This window comes from Larus michahellis, chromosome 8 (assembly GCF_964199755.1).
Source record: "Larus michahellis chromosome 8, bLarMic1.1, whole genome shotgun sequence".
NCBI classification, from domain to species: Eukaryota; Metazoa; Chordata; class Aves; order Charadriiformes; family Laridae; genus Larus; species Larus michahellis.
In genome coordinates, this window is record NC_133903.1 from 44,169,016 (window position 1) to 44,189,911 (window position 20,896).

The 20,896-nt window shown below is 37.5% G+C and overlaps 1 protein-coding gene across 1 annotated transcript in view; it reads right to left on the bottom strand.

Moving 5' to 3' along the window:
- AK5 (adenylate kinase 5) overlaps window positions 1-20,896 on the bottom strand; it is a 97,519-nt gene that overhangs the window by 39,766 nt on the left and 36,857 nt on the right. Inside the window, exons 7-8 of the mRNA XM_074596651.1 lie at window positions 9,231-9,321; window positions 2,519-2,595 (exon numbers count right to left, since the gene is read on the bottom strand). Of these exons, the coding sequence (XP_074452752.1) occupies window positions 2,519-2,595; window positions 9,231-9,321 (168 nt within the window). The remainder of the gene's footprint in view (window positions 1-2,518; window positions 2,596-9,230; window positions 9,322-20,896) is intronic.

Consider the following 20,896-nt stretch of genomic DNA (forward strand, 5'->3'; position numbering starts at 1 on the left):
TCCTTTTCCACTTGAGATTCTCTGAGTAAAGATTGTTGGTGCTTCACACAATTTGTAAACAGCATGTGGTAAATCACTGGAGTATTAAATCACTGCCACAGTCAAAATGAGCTGAAGTTTCAAATACGAGCAGTTCCTCGCTCCTGAATTTAGTTATTGATCTTTTCTTCCTAAGAGTAATTTCTAATTTTCTTTTTCAGACTGGGTAGCTAGATGGTATTATGACTTTAGGGCAATCTCCAATCCCTTCTTTGCTTCTGTATGTAATACTTGCTTGTATCACTTCAAAATTTAGATGGTAAGGGCTTTTGGTTGCAATTGCTTTCTCCTTCTTATTTTCTTTATATTTTTACAAGGCATCTGATATGAACTGGGTATAAAAATATTTGTTAGTAACAGAAATATTTATATTTTTAAAAACGTCACTAATAAGTATCAATACCAACTGCAGTTGAAGAGAGTCCTTGTCGGCCACTTTATATATCTCTCTTTGACTGATGTGTTTTTAGGACTGTTTTTCCTTCATTTCTCCTTCTCTGTTTGATAACAGTACTGCACTCTTGCCAGAATGGCAATGTGTTGATCTGGCAAAACAATGAGAAAAGCTAGCCGCCACATCTGGCAGAAAGAATATTTGCTATTGACAAAGACAATAAGGTTCCATTGCAGTCGTCTTTAGTCTCATGTAAGAACCACGTGCAACTTCATTCAAAACTAGTCAGTGCTTTTGTGAACTGTGCAATGTATCATCAGTGAACCATATAGTTTGAAATCATAAATTATTACAATTTTTGGATATTTCTTTCTGTTAATTTTATTTTGTAACTATAAAACTTGTGCTTATTATTTGCACAGTATTTCAAACATTATGAACCAAGAGTATAATTTCTTTAGTGTTCATACTCTGCCAAAAGAACGTGTTTAGAATGCAAAATTTAACATCAACATAATCCAAACATGATTTAAATATACATTCTGCTTTACAGGGCACAAAGGCCTAAAGTCTGCAATAAAGAAGTAGTGCAGTCAAGACAAAGATGATGAGAAACTTAAGAATGGGACTTAAAAAAGGATTTGGAGACAGAGGTAATCTGTCTTCTTGAAAAAAGCCAAACTGAAATAAATGAGATAAAAAGAACAGTAAAAGGATCATAAATTAATGGAAATGAACAGGGCTAGAACATATGACATCTTTCAGGTGAGGATAAGGTGTTGCATTGAATAGTGTGAAAGAAATCCAATGAATGAACAGATGATACTGAATGAAAATTCAGTTTTGTTGGTCCTGATTTTGTCACTAGCTTTGAAATTTCAGAAGAAAAGATATCTTTTGTGAATAATGAGGAAAGAGGTAAGAACATTTGCAACTGCATTTAGTTGAATGATAAAACAAACAGAACATAACATTCTTTGCCAAGCTGCTCACAAATCAAGAGAAGTGTTTGTGGTACTCATGAAGAAAATGCAAGCAGAGTTGTGCAAAAGTGAAAGGCAGAAACCAAAACATACAAAACCACTACCCTTAAGTATGGCGGTGTGATAGGCAGATGGCTTTAAAAATATTTTTTTTAAGTCATTCTTTTAATGCTTATTCACAGCACAGTAACAAGAATAATAACGCTTATCCTTAGCACAGTATCCAAGCTACAGGAACTTCCCATGTTTCAGTTTGTGCCTCTTGTCCTGTCCCTGGGCACCACTGAAAAGAGCCCGGCTCCATCTTTGTACCCTCCCTTCAGATTTCTGTAAACACTGATGAGATCCCCCTGAGCCTTCTCTTTTCCAGGCTGAACAGCTCTCTCAGCCTCTCCTCGTAGGAGAGATGGCCCAGTCCCTTAATCATCTTAGTGTCCCTTTGCTGGACTCTCTTAAGTAGCTCCATATGTTGTACTGGTGAGCCCAGAACTTGACACAGTACTCCAGATGTGGCCTTACCAGTGCTGAGGTGAAGATTAGAGGGGGAAGATGTATACAACCCTTTTTGCTCTCTCTAGCCTTCGTTCTTCCTACGTACAAGGAAAATGCTATCAAAATACAGTTTTTGGATGTGGATAGAATGGGATCAGCAGAAAGGCTGGTTTCAACGCACTGTAAGCATTCGTTGTTTTATTCTTAAAAACACTTTTTCAAGGGGAGAATGTTTGATTTGTTTTTAGTTACATTTCACACTATTTTACTTTTATGCCTCTCTCTTGAAAAATATTTTATGCCCTCTTCCTAAATATACAGTAGACTTACAGTGCATTCCAATAATTCTGTCTGCCAATATTTTAAAATTTGTCGAAGAAACTCAGCAATGTATAGTAATGGAAGATATGGACTCTTAATACCACAATAATATTCACTCTTTTCTCATAACCAGAAAACAACCTCTGTGTATCACGAATTTACTTATATTGCACTTAAAAAGCCCTTTAGCTTAGGTTCCCATAAAGTTCTACTACCTTGTTCAGACAAATTGTATGGCACAGTATATACATAAACTAGAAAACTGTATAGAGAGAGGCCATAAAATTACCTGGTCTTCAAAGTCAAATTCTGTATAAACAGTATCTCCAGAATCCATAATCAGACCGCAATCGAGTTCATTTGGCCCTAAAACGGGAGAGAGAAAATTAGACTTCAGAAATGGATTGGAAATTTTCACTTTATGTGATGGAGCACTGTAATATTTCCACGTGTCTGTATGTATGCAAAAACTGTGATCCAAGCAACAATTCACATGTGCTAGAGTACCCAGGTGAATGGTATTCCATCAACAAAGCCTTCAAAGCACCCATAAAAGCTACCACAGATTTTAATAAGGAATGGTGAATTGTTTCAGCTAGATTACAAATTTATTGGACAGGGTGTTCTGTGTGCCATGACTTGCAATTGTAAAATTGCCATGGGGATCTTGGCTCAGGGAAGAATACAAACCATGTTTAGAAAAGAGAAAGGAAAATACTGACTAATTGGTGATTAGCAGATAAGGATGCTGGAGTGATGTTGATGGGGGATGGAAGCAGCATGCTTCCAGCAGCAACAGTCCTCATTCCTATCCTACCCCTTTCCAAGGTGACAGTGTGGCTCTGCCCCTTCTTCCCATCATCTTCCTGCGGCGGGATCAGCAAGTCATGCAGCTTCTTGCACTTGGGATGACAAAATTCAGTTGCTGAAAAGCCTTGACCTGGCTGAGCTTTACAGTTTAGCTTCAGCCGAACTGCTGAAGGTGCAGCATAACAGAAATTGGGTTTGGTATTTCAAGAAGGGGTATTTCATGTAGGGGGATAGTCATTGCTAAACCAGAATGGGAGGACAAAACACTAATCATCTTCCTATATAAATATAGGACGGGTGTAGCATGGACATCATATTCATATTCTGGCATTATCACTCCATTCAGGCTACCTCACTTCTGGGCAATAAGGAAGGAAACAGTCTCCTGCGGCCTCCAGATGGTGCAAACCTAAACCAAATCCTGCATATATTCAACACATGTCAATAGGCACGTGACTACAGGAGTATTTTTCACAACATTATTAAAATGAGAATAACAAAAATACTGTAATGACACACAGAGATCTAAGAACTGTAACCAGCCTGTAGCCACAGGGGGATCCAATCACGGTCTTTATGTGAGGAGCAACAGGTAACACCAGGGGAAGTATAAGGTGTGTTTTGTTTTGTGCCCTCATGTCCCCAGTCAGACAGGATCACTGACGAGAAAGAGAAAACAATTCCCTCCCTCCTGGGTTACAGGTCTTTCTACCTGGGTTACAGGTGTCTCTACCTGGTATGATGTTCCTGTAAGCACTGGCATTGAGAATATATAGTTTTAAGACTATTGCTGATGTGGAGTTGTTTTCTCACCATTAGAGATGTTTGTATGGTTGGCTGTCTGTAACAACCGCCATCAATAACAGATTTTGCAGTTCAGTTTGCGCCAGATGCATTTATGTATTATCTGCTTTTGTTTGCTTTTAAAGTTTACATAGTAATAATCTGTGTAGGTGGTGAACTAAACATCACTAAGAGAGAGAACAGAGGAGAGGAACTGGATGTCATGATGATTAAAACCATAACTGCTTGGTAGAGATGATGATTCCAGGGGGTCTTAATTTGCAATCCATATTACAATTGCTGCCAAATTAATCTTTGATGCAACTCTTTGGACTACGTAAGAGATACTAGGGAAAGACTTGGGTCTACCATCTGCTGGTGTTTTTGTTTCCATCCCACCCCCCCTGCCCCCACAATATTCACGTGTACTTTATCAGATTGCTATAAAAAAAAAAACAGAAAGGGATTATACTATTGCTACCGTAGAATGTCGCATGTATATACACAGCATGTTCTCTGGCATATACACTTTATCACCTTTTGAAAATACCTGTCTGTAAAAGATATATGCAACCAGATTTACAACTGCTGAGAGAATCTTAATTTTTTGATTTATTTTACACAGCTGACATCTCACTCTCAACATTGTATCATTGTTGATAATATAATTTAACTAAGCTTCAGTCATCACCAGCACTGGCCTACCTTGACACATCAATCACTTTTAAAGGCACTTGTGTGCAAGTATTTGATTAACTGTCACTTAACTACCAAGAGCAGTATGTATCCTTAGCTAGAAACGTTAATATGAAATATGGTGCCACAAACTTAAATGTAAAGGTCAGGCTGAAAATGAATACTCATGCATAATGTATCTTAAGTGATAAAAGCTATAATGGTTATACAATTTTAATACGGTCAAGCATCTTAAGGCCTTTTTTCTTGAACTAGGACACCAGTTTCCTTGGGGAAGCATAGCTCCTTTCTAGGGTATATTCAAGGCAGGTTGGGAAAATTGAAAATGTCTTTTCTGTCTTGGTTCAATGAAAATTAACAAAACTCATAACCATCTATCACTGAATAGTGTACAGACTTCTCTACCCTTCTCAAATTGCCTAAAGAGAAACCTGCCAGAAAGGAATTTAAGCAAATGGCTACTCCCAGGACAAGATAAAGTGATGAGGGGACATTTAAGAGTATTTATGATATCCTTGGTGCGGTGTGAATAAGCACGAATAGATTGGTATCCTTCAGCTCAATTTGTTGTTGAAGGGAGAATATTTTGCTGAATTTGGACTAAATCTTGCTAAAACAGATCTCCTAGGGTAGGACTACAGGCTTGCTAACTAATTGCTGATACGCATGGCAGCAGAAGCGTACCAGACTGCCACTTTGCAAGGTACTGGGAGTCTGTAATCCTGATGGCAGGCAAAGCTACTGACAAGGCTAAAGCCAAGGGCAGAGTGTTAGAAAGAGTGGATAATTCAAAACTCAGCTCAGGTTTTCTAAGCCCAAGTTTCAATCAGCAATATTTTATGTAAAATTTGTGGCAATGTTCAGCTATCAAAGGAGAAACACAAAACGTTGACTTACGGAAAAGAGGAGGATTGGTTAAAGCATTTGGAAGCAAACAAGTAAGCCTGCTTTTCAGTGAATCTGCAGGCTGCACATCGCATGCTCTGACAACAAATCAGCTGATCATAAGTAAGTTTCATCGCCTTTTCTGAGTTGTGTCGTTTTTCCTTTGATAAGCTGCTACACTAAAAAATAGGCTATAAAAAAAATTAGTACTTGTTTACCAATAGGAGGAAAGTCTTACAGTCTGAATTGTCCTAATTCCTTTCGAAGGGATGCCAAGGTCCATCAAATAATCTCAGCTCTTGCTTAACTTAGAGACTTCACATGCTTGTATGAACCTATTGCAAACGATCTGAATAACTGTATCAATTTCAAAAGGGGAAACTCAACAGCTAAAAAAAAATTTTAAAATTAAGAAAATGCATGAAAGCTCTACTGCCATGGAGAAGTAGCTTGGAAGCAGCTGATCTGAAAAGGTACTCTTATTACTTAAAATATGTTTCCTCAATTTCAGTGCATGCACAAAGTTGAGGTAAGGGAGAGACCTGGTCATTTTTATGTGCCCTGTGTTTTCCTTAGGGAAAAAAACAGAGCAGATTTTATTAGGTAGAGTACTGCACAATTAAAAAATAAATCAGTTGGAAGTTTTTATTAAATCCCTGTTAACTGAATAATCAGCTCTCTGGGGAGGAGCAGGCTGATGGAAAAAGAAACAGCAGATCAGCTAGAATGCATTCCCTTTTTTTGCTAGGCTTTGTATCTTGACACTGAAGACATCATAAAGATTTGTCTTGCCAGGAACCCAAGAGGATCCAATGACACAGCACTGAAGGACGAGTTGAATTAATGGGTGGCTGCAGTTGTACAAGGGTGTGCTGACAGGAGCTACCCCTGCCAGGTCTGACAGTCAGGGAGAATGACTCCCCTGCCCCAGGAGGGGTGTGAGGCTGTACTCAGTCGCTTCCTTCACCATAAGGCTGTACTTCTAAATTTTATGCTGTATTTTATGTATTGTTTGTTGCTCCTGAGCTGAACTGCACAGGACTGACCACGGAAAGCTGAGAGGGTACAGCTGTTAAGAGCAGGTGTGTGACTCCTACCACAGAAATGCAACCCATAACCCAGGGGCATCGTGGCCATAAATGTCTGGTCTTGTAAAACATTTCAATGTTCTGAGACTGGGAGCGTGTCGCTTTCTCTGAAAGTGTGTTCATCCTTAAGTTTTCATGAATGCAAATGTCAAGCATTGCTTTTTCACAGTTCACTAAATTCATTTATACAATGAAACTAAATTGTACTCATCTGTCCAAATTTATCTGCAGTTGATTTAACTTCCCATTACAAGGTAGCTATACCCCATCATGTGAGTTAATTAAGTCTGCTCCTTGGACCATTTGTGTTTTGGCAAATCAGCTAATGTATTTCCAATCCTTGCTTAAATCCATTACTTATTTCAAATCTTGGTAGCAATTCGATTCAATGTGGTTCATTGGCTCAAATATGCCCATAGTCATATTTTAACAACTATAGTATTTGCACTGTTCAACACTGACTGTCATAAAAGTAATCTAAGATTATCCTGTGAAACATGTTGCTTCTCTTAATAGCATGCTTAAGCTCAATAAAATAAAAATGTCTTTTTATGTTATGGAACATGCTCTGAAGCACCGTCTAACTCAATTAATACATGTTGCGTATAAGCACTTGGGCAAGACAAATGCTTACAAGATAAATTTCAAGTGGAATATAACAGAAATAATTTACTGAAGGACTGATTAGCATTAGAATGATTACATTTTAATGTTGCTCTCAGTAAGCAGCTTCTAATACAAATTTTATTGCAATCTTATACTGTTGAGCTCCATGACAGGTTGTTGCTCTTAGCAACAGTGTTAGTATGTCGTAGAAGGCAACAATGAGAAAATTGCGTTTTAATCTAGAAGAATATTCAGTTGTTTTTTTTCAGCATATATTGTTACACAGTTGATTACAACTGGATTTTACAGTTATAAAATGAAAATAGATTGATGTGCAGGCGTGAAAATATTAGAAATATTATGTTTATATTAGCCACAAGGAACCAAAATACATTGACAAAACACAAAAAGTGAAATCAAGGCAATGCTGGAATTGTGACCTCTAGAAATTAAATAACCGGTCTTATAGGATCTCTAGAAATCCTACTTTGAATCTTCTTACTATTATTGGTGCTCAGGTCAGGCACCAATTAGATGATTGTGGCATGGCTTCTGGTAAAGATCATAGCTCTCCAATTATTTTGATGAGGAATTTATTAAGTATATCAGACTTTCAAGGCACTGATTGGAACTCATCCAGAACCACAACCAATTTATTCAAATTGTTTAACTTTTGTCAATCTGTTTGTCAGAGCTAGCACCTTTATGCCACTTCTTTCCTCTTCTTGCTATTTGGCACTTAGCTCATTTAATCAGCAAATCCTCAGGTAACTATCAATACAATGATATACAGCGGGAATGCCATTTTAGGTTTGTAATCAATCTCTTGCCTCTAGGAATAAGGCTAAACACAAAAGAGGTAAGCGTGTCACTTAATGGAGAAAGCTGGTAGTCTTTATTCTTGTGTGCATCTTATCTCGAAGCTGGCCATTAGAAACCTGTTTTTTTATCTAATGCACTTTTTATCATTCTCAACCCCACCCCCACGTCCCCCTGCCTTGATAATGAAATCTTTACCCCATTTTGAACATTATCAAAAATAACCTTATGGGTGGGTTTTATAGGTTAGCTAGCTTGGAACCTCCTTTCAAATCTTCAAAATACGACCTAATCTTTCTGTCTGAACTACTGCTCTTTGCAAATGTCTTGCTAGTAGAAAAAAGTAATCCCTCCTTTGTCAAAGAGATAATGGATGTATCGCTACCACTAGACTTTATTGTGCTTCATAAGTTCCTCCTTCCTTGGCAGCCCCCAGATGATTGTTCACGATTACAAATAACTGAAGCTACTCTGCTGATTTATGGCAGGTGAGTTTTCCTTAAACAGAGGAGAGATCAGATACATTATTTTCTCCACTATACGTATCTAATCTTCATTTTAATAAAGCTAGTAAAATTTACAGAAAAACACTTCACCAAGAATTTTCTTTTTCTTCTTGTTTGTTTCACAAGACGTTTATGACCTCATCTACCTATATAACCCTCATGGACCCTGAAGGCACTCAGGGATGCCATCTGTAAAAAGAAAAAGTTGTGAAGTTACCAAGGAACATTTTCCTGTTCCCCTCCAGCAAAATATTTCTGACAGATGTTTTGGACTTTCAGTGCTTTGGTTTTTAGCTTCAATTCTTTTGCAGTCCTTTGTCCCTCAAAGACTTTTTCTTTGAAGATATTCAAGCCTCAGTAAGCACAAATAATAAATATATAAATAAATAAAACCCCCAAGCGCCTGACTTATATTCACACACAGTTTCATATTAGGGAGGAAGTATGATCATTAATCTCTTTGGACTGGTTTTCTGGTGAACACTGAGGTATCATTTGGAACTGAAACAGATAGCTGACAACTGGAATCAATCAACTTACAAAGTTTTCGTATTAATGATACAGTTGCTTAGTGGACTATCCATACTGTTTTAAGGTGAGCTTGTAGATGATCCTAACAAGATGTTAGGCGAGTTGTATGAAGTTTCCAAGTGTAAAGAGATTTTTTTGCCCTTGGTTGTGCAAATGTTTGAGGTCAGTCAAGACTTTGCTACAGTACATACATCCATACTTGAATATGAAAAAGGCATCCCACCAATGTCAAATGCAGTACAAAAGAAGTGGTTCTTTAAATCTGACATTAACTCACCTGCTGCAACCTCTTTGTTTGCAAATAGTTTATTGTCAACTGCCGAACTTATGTCAAAGAATACTTCTTCTTCATCTCTGTCTGCATCAAACTATGTCAAAAAAAAAAAAAAAAAAGAAAAAGTTGGCAATCAGACATTTAGCCACTGCTTACTACTTGGCTGAACATCAACGTGTAACATGACATATCACCTCAAGCCTTCTTGACAGGAACTTTTCCATTTTTCCGTGTGTTGTCCATTGCTTTAGGTATGAATCATTTTAATTTTGACTGAAAACAAAACTAATTTTGTAAACCATTTTGCCTATTTTTTAATAGCTTGTCAGGAACAGAAGCTGCAGTAAAACTGACTTGCTATCAGAGACGGAAGTTTCAAAGCAGAAAGTAAAACTAGTAACGCATATTACTTTTTCAACCGTTGGATGAAAGCGTAGAGACTTCTTTTCAGGGATTAGCGTAACTAACTATTTAACTTGCAAGTGAAAAATTTTCAGCAATATCTGAATTGTCTGAAACCAATTTTTGCGACGTGTACACGTGTATGATCTCTTCAACTAGTTAAGCAAAATTCTTAGGAAAAAGTAAAGTATTTTTGAAAGTCCCCTATTGTACAGAAAAGAAAGCTTTCCTTGCTCTTGCACTAGCAGAAAGTGTATTGGCTCAGTGATAATTAATAAAATCAGGAAAGTAAAGCTCCTTTAAAATGGCAAATAATTAATTTCTTACCATTTTAAACTTTTTTAATTTATTCTGTCTTTTGCCTGAATTCTGATACTGATTCTCTAAGCTTTTTTCATTTATTCTATCTTTTGCCTGAGTTCTGATACTGGGTCTCCAAAGTTTTTTCTCAGCTCTGTCGGACAGGTTCTTTTTATAGCCAGGTGACATGCCTGACAGTGGGTTTGTGTTTTTTCTTATCGTATTCATCAAGCTTCATTAATTTAGAATAATCTAAATTTTAATTTAGAATTTAAAATAATCACTTATTGAGGCTTTCTTTGGAAAAAAATTGGACACTTTATTACTGATGTTCTGGATTTTTTTATTCTTTCTTGAACTGAGGCCAGGTGCACACTATGGAAAAAGGGAATACTGTAACCTCAAGGTACAGGAGCAAGCAAATAATGGTCGTATCAGACGGCTGTCATTCAGTGCATGCTCCCCTGGACAAGAGTCGCTATTTTCAGTCATGCTGTATCTTCAGTGTAATATGGTTTAGGATGCAGAATGAACCCCACAGCAAAAAGCATTACACTAGCAATTACATGGTCTTGAACTTCAGTGGGCTCTTTCTTCCAAGTCCTAAACTGTTGAGCATCTTTTCAGATGTCTCACCAATACCTGCCTGTCTCATGGTAAAAATAATAGGCAGGGAAAAGCCTTGGAGAGAGAAGTTCAAACCCTACTAGGAACTTTGCGGCAGAAGCTAACACTTACAGAGATTAAGTTGTTTTCCAAATTTCTATCTATCTCAGAATGTAGCATGATACTTAATGAGTTAATTTTAGAGAGATACTGAATTGCTTGTCTAACACCTACCATTGCAAAATCAGTACCACTCTTTTCGTTATGCCTTACAATGACTTATATATTATGTATATTACTTAAACTGTTCTGTCACTGGTAACAAAATTTGCTTTCTTATGTCATTTTCCATCAGTACCTCAAGGTAAACTCAGAGGCAAATATCAGCCCAAGAATAATTATTTAAAGTGGCAGATGTCAGAAATAGTTCAAAAATAGGGAAAGAACATCAAAGATACAAAGAATGATTCTACACACTGGGTCTGTGTGAACGAAAGAAAATGGAAGCTTGTGGGAGGCCAGAGTCTACTAGAGAGAGGCAACCATTGTAGCAAGTTTGCTGCCAACAAGCTTGACTCTCAAGCCCTGTCCAAGTGCTCAAATCTTAATTGGTATTAGTCCTGTTTTAAATCTTTAAGGTCTTAATATTTAGCTTCATGCTTAGCTCAGCCCTAGAGTTCACTTCCATCATAAATGAGCCTACTATAATTATCAATACATGGAGTTTTCTGACTGGTTCTTGAAATGGAGTTTCTGGCTCTGACCCTAAGGACAACTTAGTTCATCCTGTGATGCAGCAGCACAGTTGTCTATCTGTCTGGGCAGACATTTATCTCTTCTTGAGTAGTTATTTTGCCTTTCAGTGCTAATCAAAATTCAAAACACTATTTTTTATTTATAAAGCAGAAATTTGTTTGTATTTACCTATTAGAAGGATTACATCTTAACTTATGTCAAAACTGAGGCTTGTGGAAGAACAGGTCTTAAATGAAGCTGTTTGGCTACTGCTGGACAATTTATTACCATGCGCCAAGAGCAGCTTTGGAATTTCCTTGTTGATAAGAAAAGAGTATTGAATTCTGTGAATTCTTTTGCACTGGTCTGTCTCCGAGAAAGTGTGGGGATGTGCTTTTCTTCTGTCGCTTCTCATCAAAAACTGTACGTGTTTCATTAGATATGCTAGGGAAGACGTATAATATGATATTGTGGGTATGTGTATGCATAAAAACCAGTAAATTGTAATCAGGTTGTGTCTGATCATTACTGCGTAGGTCACACCACACTTGGAGAGATGACAGGCTTGCTTTCTCATTAGTAGCATTCCTCTGAATAATCCAGTTTACCATGAAAAAACACATGATCAATCTCAAAACGTTCTGAAGGTTCCAAGAATTTGAAACATCAACTTCCCCCATTCAAAGAACACCAGCTGTGCTTCAGTACTCTGAAAAATCTGGTCTTTGTAATGAAAGCCTATATTGTCACCCAAAGAAAACCAATTACTTGAGGCTTGCACATAGACTCAGCTTTCCCCTCACAAAATGAGAACTGTAATACCCTGAGCCACAGGAAGGCAAGGTAGCTTTCATAGAGAAAATATTTTTGAAAGAAACTAAGTAACCGTGTGAGTTCTGTATTTCATTGAATTGCTAAACATTTTAAAATGAAATCCTTACGATAATTATTGGAGGCTTGAACAAAACATAAAGGTACTCAAACAACCCTATTCACAAAGAACAAAGAGCAGTAAAACTTGTATTTTTAGCGGAACATGTCTAAATCAATAGGTTGCTTTCCCTACTGAAAACAAATGACTATTTGCTTCAAAACATAGCTCTTTGCAACTAAGTTATCTACTGATATCTTTATGGATGTCTCAGTTTAATTATAGTCAAGGCCTGTGTTTTATAGAAATATAATTTTTTTAAACATGCCACTGAAAGCATCTGCAATACACAAGACACATTAACTGTATTGTTATCTGAGTTGATACAGTCTTTACCGGTGATGCAGGAAGAAGCAAAGTATCTCTTCCCTGTGACGTCAGTGGGGTTTGAGGTCTGAATTCATTCTATAGCGTTTCCCTCAATGAGACACTAATGGGGTTTTTGTACTTCACTGTCTCTGTTTTGTTGGGGAGGACCTCAGGACAAGAGAATCACATTACTTTAAGAAACCAGCCTAAATCTCAGAGCCAAGAAAGGTTTCACAAACCTTTCCGAAGTACATTTGGGGGCTGTACTTGGTAAAAATCTCATGAAGTCCTTCCCCCACCCAACAAATACATATGGAAGCTGTAGGGCAGCTATCTCCACATCACTCCTATGAGTGGTCCTGCTTCCAAGATTTAACTCCCTGTGGTGAAGGAAACCACGAGAGGCTTTTTCTAACTTCTCTCTCCTCAGTTCAATAATGGTGTTTCTGTGGGAGGAAGAGGTAATACAGCATCATTTGGGAGGATGTGAATTTACCACACCCACACACTGTAGTTTATTCCAGTTTCACGTGAACGTTGTTGAACTGGAGGATTTGATACTGGCACGCTGCTATATATAAAAATGATGGAAAATATTTTCTAGATCTTATGCCTTGTAAATAATTTTTCTAGGGAAAGCAGGTTGTACTTGCTGCTCTCAGAGAGAAAATTATTAGTGTTTCTAAATAAGCACCCAACAAATCCTAACCAATAGAAGCAGCTTCACAGAAAAATTGTCCAAGTTGTTGAACATTGTGAATCTCACTGGTCAATGATGATAAATGGAGGTTTGGTAATACCACATATTGAGTTAAAGAAAAAGGCGCACACCTCTTCTCACATCTGTCAGGGGGCAAGCATCAAGGAAACTGCAGTTAACTGGAATTTTGGGTGAGCGTGAAGTCATTCAGCCTGGCGCTGCCCACTACGGACTGATTCACCCCCAATGACAGTCCTTGCAGGTGGTTTATCCAAAATGACAGCTCCAAAATAGGGGATCATAACAGCCTTTCAAATTGGAGTACAGGAAAACTAGAAAGAAATCTGGTTGCAGCAAACTCGCAGAGAATTCTTGTTTGTGCACTTTAAAATAAAATTAGAAATGGAGAAAGGATAAAAAAACCCCAAGCAAATACGTGTACTTAAATAGTACTTGCAACAGCTGACGAAAATGTCCTCTATTTTAGAGCATGATGGATGTCCATGTACAGAAAACAAACGGTGTCCAAATTAAAATACTATATTGGGCTAATTGCTCTATAGCAATATTCCCATCCACCTCAAAATCAAATAGGATTTCGGGAATTGGATGATGAATGCTCTATTTGCTCTCTTTACAGGCAAAGACTCAAACAGTAACTGCAATTCATAGATGTCTGAGTCTTTTCTCAGTCATTGAAACATATATTATGTCACTTGAAATCCCTAAAATATTGTACGTTAAAGGTACGGGTGATCTGATTATCAGACCCACTTGCTGCAAGCAAGATGGTATTCGTATGTGCTGTTTTGAGCTCTTGGTCTGGCTTCAGTAGGAAGCTATTTGTTGCTGGTCTTCAAGAGCAGGAGTGAGTAGAGTGCTAAGCCTCTGATCATTGCAGTCAATGCCGGTCAGGAAATAAACCCGACAGAGTTGCTTTGCGCTGTCCTTTAAGTCATGTCCTCAAGTACGGACCTTTCTGTGGTGTTTGACTGATCTTTGGCTGTGGAAAATAAGCCATCAGACCTCCAGACATATAGATAGGAGAGGGGATTTTTTTCTCAGACAGAGCAACTTCTGAAAGATTTATAAGCGAACACGACTTGGGTTGTGCTGCATAGTCAGAGGCTCTAATTGTATGCGCGAACAGGAATGCTGAATGTAAGACAAGTGATAACATAACATCGTGGTGTTTGGTGCAGGGGTGACAGCTCCTGAATGCTCAGTGCAGTCCCAGTATCCACAGCTGATAAACTGGAGGGATTTCCAAATTGGTTAAGATAATGACTACTTAATTGCCATGTGTAATAAGGGAAGAATTAGGGCTGAGATCAGAGAAGGCTGAAAAATTAATCTGTTTCCTGTATCTTTCCATGGGTAAGAGAAATTTTACAAGTTATTATATCCAGCAGACAAAATTGTAAGATGCAAGGATGAAGAGCAAGTGAGAATTGAAGCAAACAGCACAATTTATTCTGATGCCAGATTCTTTACTGCTTAATTAATCATAATTGGCAATGGAGTCCCCATTTAAAGATTGTTCCTAAAAGGAAAAGTAGTAATACCTTCAAATTCAAATAGGAATGAATTCAGGAAAGTCTGCAGTCTAAAAATTGCTCTACATAGCCAGAACTGTCACTTCAGGCTTTATAATTCATTAACCAGCTATCCATGCAAGTGCAACACAATCCCAGTTTAGGAAGCAGACAAATCATCCTTGTATTATCACCTGCAATGGAGGAATAATTTCCTTTTAAATAAAAGAAAAAAGGAAGGTAAGCCACAAAAAAGAGGACATGGCTTCTCGTATCACAGTTATCCTGTGCTTTTAAAGGAGATACCAAGTTTAGAAGTCAGACTGTACCACTGCCCTTGAAGTGTTGGTATATTTTGGTTGAAAAGTTGACAATCCTTTAGCTAGTAACATAAAGAGATTCAAAAGATTGAGCAAGTTGTAATGATTTTCAGGTGGCAGTGGCTATAACCGTGACAAGAAGAACTCACTATTTTTATTCCGGCTAGATTAGGCAGGGGTTTGCTCCTGAAGAAGTGAAAACAAATAAGGACTAGGTTTATTTTACCCTTGGTAATACAAAAAGGTGAAGTGAGACACACACGTGAGTGTATAGGTGCTGCTTTATGATCTTCAGACACCCACACAGAAATCCCTTTACTATTGTTGTTCCATCCCTATTTTGCTTCTCATAATAATTACAAGCTAATTGACTTGTGCAGTTACTTCTAGAGAACTCTGGAAAAAGCAAATGAAAAAAAAATAAATCAGCAAATGGGAAAACAGTAAAGAAATATGTGAGGAAAAATATATAAGGTAGGATAATAACCACTGGGAAGGGTGGATAGGAAAAAAGAGCTCAAGCCTTGTATAGGAAAAATAATAAGCAGAGGAACTGAGGAATGAAGCTGGAATGTGCAGATTGGGAGCTCAAGGAACATTTCCCTATTATAAAGTACACTCTTGAAAAAAAACAAAAAAAACCCCTTCAACAAGCCACAACACGTGGGGGAGGGCACATAGGGGAGACATATTTCTCTGCAATCCATTCTCTAGTTTTAGTATTTTCTATCTTTTATATCGAATACTTTGAAATCTCCGATTAATTTTTTATATGATATTGTATCAACATACAGAAGAAAAACTACAACTGAAATTACACTAGAGCTCATCAGTGTTTTATAAAAAATCATGCAATTAGCAGAGGTTATAAATTGGTATCAGACAGAAATTTAGAAAAGAAACTGGAGATTTTATCACCATTATTAAAATCCTAAGGAATACTCTGTGTTATCTAAAATAAACCACTTAACACCTTATTTTTTACCACAAGAGTTCCACACAGGATTCATAAATCACTGCAGAGTCCCCATGCTTCCACTATTAGAGTTTCTCAAGTTCCACTTGTCATGGGAGTGTCTATTGCTATGAGTGCTACTTGTAAAGAAGCATGAGGGTGAACATTTACCAGCCCTGCATCGAGCAGACAGTTCTGTAGGAGCTGCTGCTAGCTTTTGTATATCCCAAACTCATTCACTCAAAATAGGTGCAATTTGAAGCCACTAGCTACATTATTTTTGCTCGCATTAGGTGCACAGACAGAATCGAGTATGGTAAGAAAAAATTAAACCATCAAATTCAAATAACATCTTCCAGCAACATCAATGAGAACTGAAATGACCTTCAAAAAGAGTAAATAAACAGTTATAATGGAAGCCATCAGCTAATTCAACTGCCTTATGCTACAAAATCTGAAAATACAAATACAGTGTGCCCATGCACACAGACACATCAAACCTGCTCTGCTCCTCTAGAAACAAAGAGATGGACCCTGAATAGATTTTTGGACTTTGTTATAGCAGATATGAAATGCAAAAATTATGTCAGATTCTGGCCCACTCCCACATTAGTACAAAAAAGGATATCCCGGGACACTTGTAATCCAATTGCTAATCATCTCCCTTTTCTATTAATTTGGCGGTACATAAACAATGCAATTACTACAAAAGAGAGGCTTTCGGTTTTTTTGTTCTTAAAATGATTTTCTGTTACTTCCTGCTAAACTCAAGAACTTAGTGCCATGGCACACAAGTGTGGAGATGTTCTGACAGTTTAATTCCCTTCACAGTAAAATGTGAGTCCCCTTCTCTGGAGATTTTCAAGACTCGCCTGAATGCAGTCCTGAGTAATGTGCTCTAGGCAATCCTGCTCTAGCAGGGGAGTTGGACTAGATGATCTCTAGAGGTCCCTTCCAGCTCTGAAGATTCTGTGATTCTGTAAAACTCTGTTAAAGTCAGCATCCATACTTGTAATATGGAACAGTATGACAGCAAGTAAAAGGTATGTCTTATCTGAAGAAACAATTAGCAGTAAGCAGAAGTAATAGGCTGTCTTTGTAGGTTTATGTGGAGTAATAGCTTTTGATAGGCAGGAGGAGGAGGAAGTCCTGTCTTTATGCTGTGATCATGTTGAGCAACACCCTGACTTCTATCAGTTTTCAGCTGTTAAAAGCGAGCACCTCGGGCAATGTGTTGGTGAGAGTTGATGGGAAAGACACCATGCAATTATGGGCCCTTGTAGAGCAGAAAATGGGCAAATTGAAGGAGAGCTAGATTTGATTGGGGGTGAGGGGAGAAATCAATAATTTGGTGGTATGGTAGGTAGAAAATTAATGAACTAGAGGGAAAGGAATTACTTGTTTGGAAGAGAAGCTGATGGAGGTAGAGAGTGGTGCCACAGAGTGGTTTTGGAACATACAGACTTTTTGTAACGCTTAGATGCAAAGCCTTTCTGTCTGAGCAGATATTTAAGAGCACTGGCTGGTTAATTCTCTTCCCACTAAGGATATTCACCTGGGTGACTGGTGACTGTTATGTGGAAAGTAAAAATATTGCTGCTTTATTTCTGAAATGATTTTTGCATCATGTTTTCCATTTCCCCATAGGGACTCTGAGCTTCCAATAGGCATTGTGCTCCACTACATTTGTATCTCTTCAACTTTTAAAAGCTGAAGTCAGTTTAACATAGTCAGCAATAAACAACTCAAAATGTTTCAGCCATTTCTCTACACTACTATGACCCCTACAATAAATATTCTGTTTGTCTCTGAAGTTGTCATCAGCAATCAGAACTGAATCAGGCAACATACGTGTTAGTTCACACAGTGTTTAAGGGACATGACTTGCGTGTGTTTGTTTTGGGTTAACTGACTTGTCGACTTCTAGAAGTAACTTTTCGAGCTATAAATACAGCCAGCATCTCTACAGATAAACTCTCTATGCATATTCACTGTGCAATGACTGCAGACTTGCACCTTGACATGTATTACATCTGTCCAGCAGCTTCTATGGCAAAGTCAACTATATTAATTATTTTTGAAGATTAATTAAAAACAGAGATGCTTTAGCACATGTACATATAGAGACCTACCTTGAAAGCACAAACACTTACTTCTTATTTTAAAAAATATGCGTTCCACTGTTGGAGTAATTTTCACTATGCATTTACTTTTTAAAGGAAATTGCCTTTAAAGAGGCAAATGGTATTACAAAGAAACAGAACAGTGGTGTCAAGCAGCAAGACAGATCACGACTGAGGAGCTTGAATGGAAAACTGAATTACAGTTTGAGTTAGGAGATGCTCCATGATTTATTTGTTACTCTGTTCCTGTAGAACCCAGGAAAACATTCAGCCTGAGGGAGAGATCATCTTACTCTCACCTCCACTGGGTCTAAAATAAATTGCTTGATTTTTATTTTAATGCACCTAACCCTAAAGGAAGGGGAAAGGCATTATTGATTACAGAGTCAGATATGACTGGATGCTGTCCAAATCCTCATACAGCTTTAACAGCCCTCTGTGTCTTAGCTTGCAATATCCTTTCTTTCCTCTTACATTACCGGAGCTCACAGCGATGCTGCAAATTACGAAGCGTTAATGTAAAATTCAGTATTTTGAAACCTAGACAAAGGGCAGAGCAGTACAAGCAAGTTGCATCAGGCTCAGTCAATAACAGCTGTAGTTTGTCAGTTTGCTGTATACAGCTCAGTGGCATTACAGGAAGATCTAGAATCACCCGATTCTTCCCCAAATTTGTTTTTTCGTTTTGTTTTTGTTTGTCTTTGTTTTTTCATTCCATAGCAATAATGCCTGTCCTCCAGTAGTTTTTCTTCCATCTTTATCTAGGAAGATTTCTGATGGGTCTTGGATGTGTCCTCATTCTTCAGAAGCTCCTGGGAGCTCACCCTATTTCATATAAACCAAGAGACTCGTTGGGAATAAACTAGTTAAGGACCAGTTGCTACAGCGTAATTCCCCTATCTTCTCCAGCACCACATGAGACAAGTACTGGAATGTTCCCATTCCCACAGCACACAGTTCAGTGAAACAGCTCTGATTACAAAGATGTTCAAATAAATGCTTTCCTTGACACCTTTAATTTTTAATATTAAGTGCAATAGTACTTCTCAGAGAAAATGAGCCCTAAAGCTGCAGGACATTAACAAATATGTTTGTGTGTGTAGAGATTTTTCCTGAATGAAGTATAAAAAATGTATATCTTCCCCTGCCTGTAGTGCTGCTGGAGCTCCCGTGTCACTGTCCCTTTTGTTTAAAGCAAAACCAAATTGTTTTCTAACATCAACTCCCACAGCACATACAGATCACAGACAAGCACCCCAAATAAATATATAGCAATATTGGTTTCCCAGAAAAGGTTCATACAAGCAACAACTGTAATTGAAATGAAGCAACTCAAACAAATTTTAGAAAAACTCAGAAATAAATGCCATTTCTTCCTATAAATACTATTTTCTTCCAGTGATAGTTTGCACTTTGCTGCAATGAAAAGCATTGATATCGCTGCCAAACACACCAAATATTTCCCTTTCAAGATCAATAGCATTTCTCCTGTTGGCTTTGGTGGCAGAGATTCTGAATGACAGTACTAAAATATTGTAGGCTGGTCTTTCACCATTAGATGAACCAACCCAGTACCAAAAATATTATATTTGCCTATGTATCATCACAGTTTTGCAAGGAAGAATGTTACCAACTGAAAGCTAACACAAAAAGTCCTGCGTTAATTTCAACTGCAAATTTAACCAGTTAAGAACTGGTTAAATTAACAAGAACTAATGACTCAGATGCAAGAACAAGCATAGGGTATACCATAAGCCTAAACATTAGCTGCTGTGGGGTTTTAATATGAAAAATCTGCACTTAATTCAGGAAATAATTTGACATTTGTAGGTGTCTAAGACCTTAGCAATATAGATAATTTAATCTGCAATAGCTGTAGTTATTCAAAGTGGAATTTCAAACTGTAAGAACTAGATAATTTGAAAATTATTAGCTTTTCTATTTTCCTTGGAAGAGAAAAATAAACGTTACTTCCCAACTAAACAGTTCCTATGTATATAAATAATTTCTGACCCAGGATAAGCAGTGTTTCCAGCGGTGGTCTCTATATTAATAAACTTTGTAAATGGCATTGAATTCTTCATAATAAGCCCTCCTGTGGTCATCTTGAGCTGAAGAGTTCTAAATTCTGATGAAATAAATTATTTACCTCTAGAAGCATGACTCATACCAAACTTAGGATAATATTCAGCAAATGCCAGTTTGAGTTCAGGATGAGCTCACAAAGCCAACTTCCAATTGCGCTGCCTCAGGAAGAACATGAATTTGTTTCCTGCAGCAAGAAGTGAGTGCACTGCTATTTTAATTTCTGTACCAGAAAGTTCTGTTTATCTGTCTAAATTATTGGAGCATGCTGCTTCAGAGCACAAAAGAGATTATTTGATTTACAAATGAAAGCTGGCAAGCTAACGAGATACTGACAGAAACTATTGCTTTAGTCATCAAGGAATATGACATTCTTGCATCTAGCATATATTTTTTGGAAACAAATGTAGGACAAAATCCCACATGATTATGTAGGCTGAAAGCATTTTTTAAATATCATAACAAAAAAGTGGACGAAGTGGAACTGATTGACATATCTTATTTAATTTTTCAAAAGCTTTTGACAATATTGCTACCCAGAGGCTATTAAATGAAACATAATTTTAGGGAAGCACTAAATAATATAATGGGTTTATTAAAAAAAAAAGTATGAGAAATGTCCAGGGGATGCGTTGTCAACAAGTAGTACAGAAAATGGCCACTATATT